At 53.1% G+C, this 4,709-nt stretch overlaps 1 protein-coding gene across 1 annotated transcript in view; it reads left to right on the forward strand.

The window, feature by feature from the left end:
* The window catches only part of LOC135093483 (uncharacterized), a 17,846-nt gene extending 13,398 nt beyond the window's left edge, over positions 1-4,448 (forward strand). The window contains exon 2 of the mRNA XM_063992762.1: positions 1,608-4,448. Within this exon, the coding sequence (XP_063848832.1) occupies positions 2,284-4,083 (1,800 nt within the window). The 5' untranslated portion in view covers positions 1,608-2,283 and the 3' untranslated portion in view covers positions 4,084-4,448. The remainder of the gene's footprint in view (positions 1-1,607) is intronic.
* The last annotated feature ends 261 nt before the right edge of the window (positions 4,449-4,709 follow it).

Raw genomic sequence — 4,709 nt, forward strand, 5'->3', positions numbered from 1 at the left:
TCTCTCTCTCTCTCTCTCTCTCTCTCTCTCTCTCTCTCTCTCTCTCTCTCTCTCTCTCTCTCTCTCTCTCTCTCTCTCTCTCTCTCTTTCCACACAGCATTCTCTTTGAGTCATCCAATCCTTAATGACGACAATTAAACTAAGCCCTCTAGCCCATACAAACTACACAATAATTTAACCTTTATTCCTCTGTAAAATTGAGCCCCTTAAGTCCTTCATGTCACCTTGAGTCTGGCGGCTGCTGAGGGTGAAAGGACGAGGCTTTACCTCTTAACCCTTTACCCTTTGTAGGTGAAAGAGTTGCTATAAGGGTCTGCGTGCGAGAGGTCTTAAATGGTGGAGTGAAAGGGTTGTAAGGGTTTCCGGCGGCTAACTGGACAGGTAGGGGAAGGTGGGTAGGGAGGAGGACAGGTGCGCGATGTTGAAAAGCAGGTAAGGGGAATGACAGGGAAGGAGGAAAGTCAGAGGCTGTCTTTACACGTCCTTGGTTATGAAAGATATAAACAAACGGGTATTCAGAGATGCTTAGGTCGGTAGGTACAACACACACACACACACACACACACACACACACACACACACACACACACACACACACACACACACACACACACACACACACACACACACACACACACACACCAAAAAATGCAGACGCAGGCAAACACTGAGTAGTTAAAACACCATCTAAACACAACACACGAGTGAAAAAAAAGTAAATAAAAACAATTAAACACACACGGCCTTGAGTAAATGAAAAATAAGAAGTAAAAAAGGAAGACAAAACAAACAAACGTTGATAGAGACAAATGGAAAAATTACTCATAAGTAGAAAGGAAAACATGGTAAAATTATCCAACAGATGCCAGTGTTGCATGGAAATTAAGCCTGTCGTGTGTGTGTGTGTGTGTGTGTGTGTGTGTGTGTGTGTGTGTGTGTGTGTGTGTGTGTGTGTGTGTGTGTGTGTGTGTGTGTGTGTGTGTGTGTGTGTGTGTGTGTGTTTGATCACAATGAATATGTTGCATTTGTGTCAAGTAAATATTTACAGTGTGTGTGTGTGTGTGTGTGTGTGTGTGTGTGTGTGTGTGTGTGTGTGTGTGTGTGTGTGTGTGTGTGTGTGTGTGTGTGTGTGTGTGTGTGTGTGTGTGTGTGTGTGTGTGTGATCGAATGGCAATTGTGTATGTGTACGCAACGCGTTCATGTGTAGCAATTATGTACATTTATCGGACACTGAAACTTTATAATACAACGAATTAGCGTGTACCATAGTGTGCGTGCGTCAGAGCGCGCAACATACATAGACATGTACACGGAAAAGCTGCAAATTTACAACCAAACAGCAGGACATAACTAAGCTTCCCTGCCAGCCTAACACGCCACCACCACCACCACCACCACCACCACCATCTCTCCTCGTGTGCTGAAGCCGTGATGTGTCAGCAGCTCTTAGTGTCACGTGACTGTGTTATACGCCTCGCAAAGCAGCCTACTGAAAAGCACCTCCGTTATACATTCCAAGGAAATACGCGGAAATAGTTGATGCGGCAGGTCGTCCATTACCTCAGCCTAGCCATGCACGGCGCTATAAACCCCCGTCTTTTTTTCAGTGACTATTCCTGAGTGTTGGTCGGGAGCGATGAGTCGGTGGTGCAGAACAGTGTGCCGGGCGGGCAGTGTGTCGCGCGCCCTGCCTCTGCTGGACCGCCTGCACTAGTGGTCCCCCGCACTGCTGCCACACACGCATGCTTAACACTGCCGGAACTATAGTGAGGAAATCCAGCTCGACCATGTGGCGGTTATAGGGTCAAAGGTCACTGAGAAAACCGCGTGAGCGATGACCTTCAGCGGAGTACGTCGCCAGGCGGGCCGGACCGTGTGAGGTTCCCATGAGGTTGTGTGGCGTCGGCTGGGCGTCTCGAGCGAGCTAGGTGGGCGTGGCCTCATGCTGCCTCACTTCCCCGCCCTCCTGCTCCTCCTCGTTTCCTCCGGAGGGTCGGACTTTTCTCCATCCCCTCCTCCCCCTGGAAGGCCCCCTCAACGAGCCGTCCGTCCCCGAAGCAGCCCCCCGCCGGGCGTCCGGAGCCTGGCCGCGGCCCTGACACTCACACCCCCGCGCCACCGGAAATTAAAGTCAGACACCAAGTTCTTTTAGATGTGGCCGGCCACCTCCTACGTCCCTCCGGCGGCCACCATGAAGCCTCGCCCGCCAGTCGCCCTGGGGTGCCGCGTGGGACCCACGGGGGCCTGGCGGGACAGGGGTTATTCACCCTTCATCTCGACAGGATGGTTTCCAGGTCTGCCTCGGCGCTCCCATCAGCCGAGCTAAGCACACCTTCCATTCCCGCGCCCCCACGCCCCTGGGGAGGCTCCAGCCCCAGCGGAGGAGTCAACACTTGGGTAATTAGTGCGGTGTCAGGGGAGCAGCAGCCTGGCCAAGATAATCACCACCTCGCTCACCAGACACCTTCGCCAAGCACCGCGGGAGGTTGCCTGCACCGCGACGCCCACACCAACGCTAACCAGCTAATCTCCCACACGTCGAGGAGCGCCAGACTGCCCCGCCCCCTCGCTGAGCCGGGCCTCCAGGATTTCCCCGCCCCTCATGTGAACCTGCGTCACAATAACGTTCCCTCCTCGTCTTCTAGGGACACCAGTCATCTGTCAAGCCTTACCAGACCCTCGGGAGAACACTTCTTAAATGAAACAAGGGTAAGCAGCCGCTCTGGCAGCAGTAGCGAAGCGAAACTGGGTCACACTACCACCGCGGCATCGACTCGTCCACAGAAGGTCAGCCAAGATGATGACTCTCTGGCCGCAGACTCTGACACCTCCAGAGGGACAGCTGGCGTCCACACACGAGACACCCGCACGGGGGATGATCACACAGTGCCAGGCCATATATCAAAGGCGAGTGTAAAAAGCTCACACGCAGCTCACTCGAAGCACGAAATGTGGAAAGGAGGAGGAGGAGGAGGAGATGGAGAAGAGAGAGGAAAAGACATCGACTTCCCCGCGGCCTCACCCATCATCCGCCACACAAAGCCTCCCCTCTCCACTGTATTACCGGAACACAACAGACACGCACTGAGCCTCCTGGTGAGTGATGAGCCTGATAGCACGTTAATGACAAAAAACAAGTCTTTAAACAACATTTCCCGCAGTGGAGGAAATTCCGAAGTGTACGAAGCGGACGCGTTACTTAGCAAGACGTGGAAGAGAGGAAGCGAGGGGCCGGCACAAGAAGCACCACCAACAGCATTAGCAGGAGCTCTTGCAGCGGAGAACGGACAGAAAAAGGCCAAGAACTCATTATTTAGGGTCGGCAGGGCAGACAGAGAAGCCGGCAGGGAGGGAGGCAGCCCCGGGGTCCTTCTCCAACAGCGTGAGAAACGAGAGGCAGAAGGGACGCGGAAAAATGAGTTTGTGGTAGCTGACGCTGGAGCCAATGAAGGTCAGTTGGACATGGCGGCGGGCCAAGGCCAGGGCGGAGGGGCGGCGTTCGGGGAGATAAGGAAGACAGCAGCGGCGGAATGCAGGGAGACTGATGGGAATTGCGCTGCTGAGAACCGTAGACAGAAAACGCAGAAATGGAGCCGTATTAGGGGCCTCCCTGCGTCACCTCCCACTTGGGATTCCCAAGGCGTGTCACCGCGGGCTGGGGGAGAGGACGGGGATGACAGTGCAGTGGTGGGTGGGAAGGGAAGGGTGAAGCGGTGGTCGTCAGTGTTACATTCCTACAACAATCTCCCGCCAGGGATGTACTCCAGAGTGTTCCCCGGCAGCTTCCCTCGCCTGTACAGCAGCTACCACCCCGCCGCAGACCCCAACATGCTTCCCCGCGCCGAGGCACTGCAGGGTGGTGAAGAGGGAGGCGCCGGGGACACGCTGCTCCCTCGAGGCTCGCAGGTGGATGGCAGGTACGAGAGGAAGTCATCCCGGGCCTCAGGTGTGCACGCAGGGAGATCGTCCTCGCGCGCCAAGGGATCCAACAAACACGTGAAAGGAGAGCGAGGCTTCACCAAGGCTCCCCAGCAACGCCACGCCCGCAGCAGGAACAGAGCCAAGCGGAAAGGTGAGTGTTAACTGTGTCACCTGTATATTTTGATTACAGTAAGACGTCATTCCATCTTACATCTTCCGGCCTCAGACACTTCAGCCTCCCACCAAGTCGACTAAGGATGGAAAACACGCTGGAGTGACCTGAACACCACAAAATACTATCCACGTGACCACACAAACGATCACCACTCACTGCACAACACTCCATTTTACTCACTGTTCATCGCTTGCACCATGTGGTGTGGGATACTTTCACCACCTGATGCACAACAGTGGGGAAGGTGGTGGGGAGACAGACTAAAACACAAGTACTCTATATTTCGATTACAGTTCTTAACTCTTTGACTGTTGTAGCTTTTCCTTAAGTTTAATAAAGTTATCCATCAAAAGTTTCCACCATACATTCCAAAGACTCCAATGGCAGTTAAAAGAGTGATGGCAATCCAAATTCTTTAGGACTTGCTGTTTTATTTCCGTACAGTGAGTCAAACAGTCCTTCAGAAAAGCGTCAGTGTGTCATCAGCAGAGGGTTAACAGAGAATGAAAACCTGGAATTGAAACGTAAGAGCATAAATAGTCGTCTTGCTTCAATATAATCTTTCCGCATTACTTTTCCTGCGTATTTGTCTGTGTCAACACTCATCACTCCC

This window comes from Scylla paramamosain, chromosome 43 (assembly GCF_035594125.1).
Source record: "Scylla paramamosain isolate STU-SP2022 chromosome 43, ASM3559412v1, whole genome shotgun sequence".
NCBI classification, from domain to species: domain Eukaryota; kingdom Metazoa; phylum Arthropoda; class Malacostraca; order Decapoda; family Portunidae; genus Scylla; species Scylla paramamosain.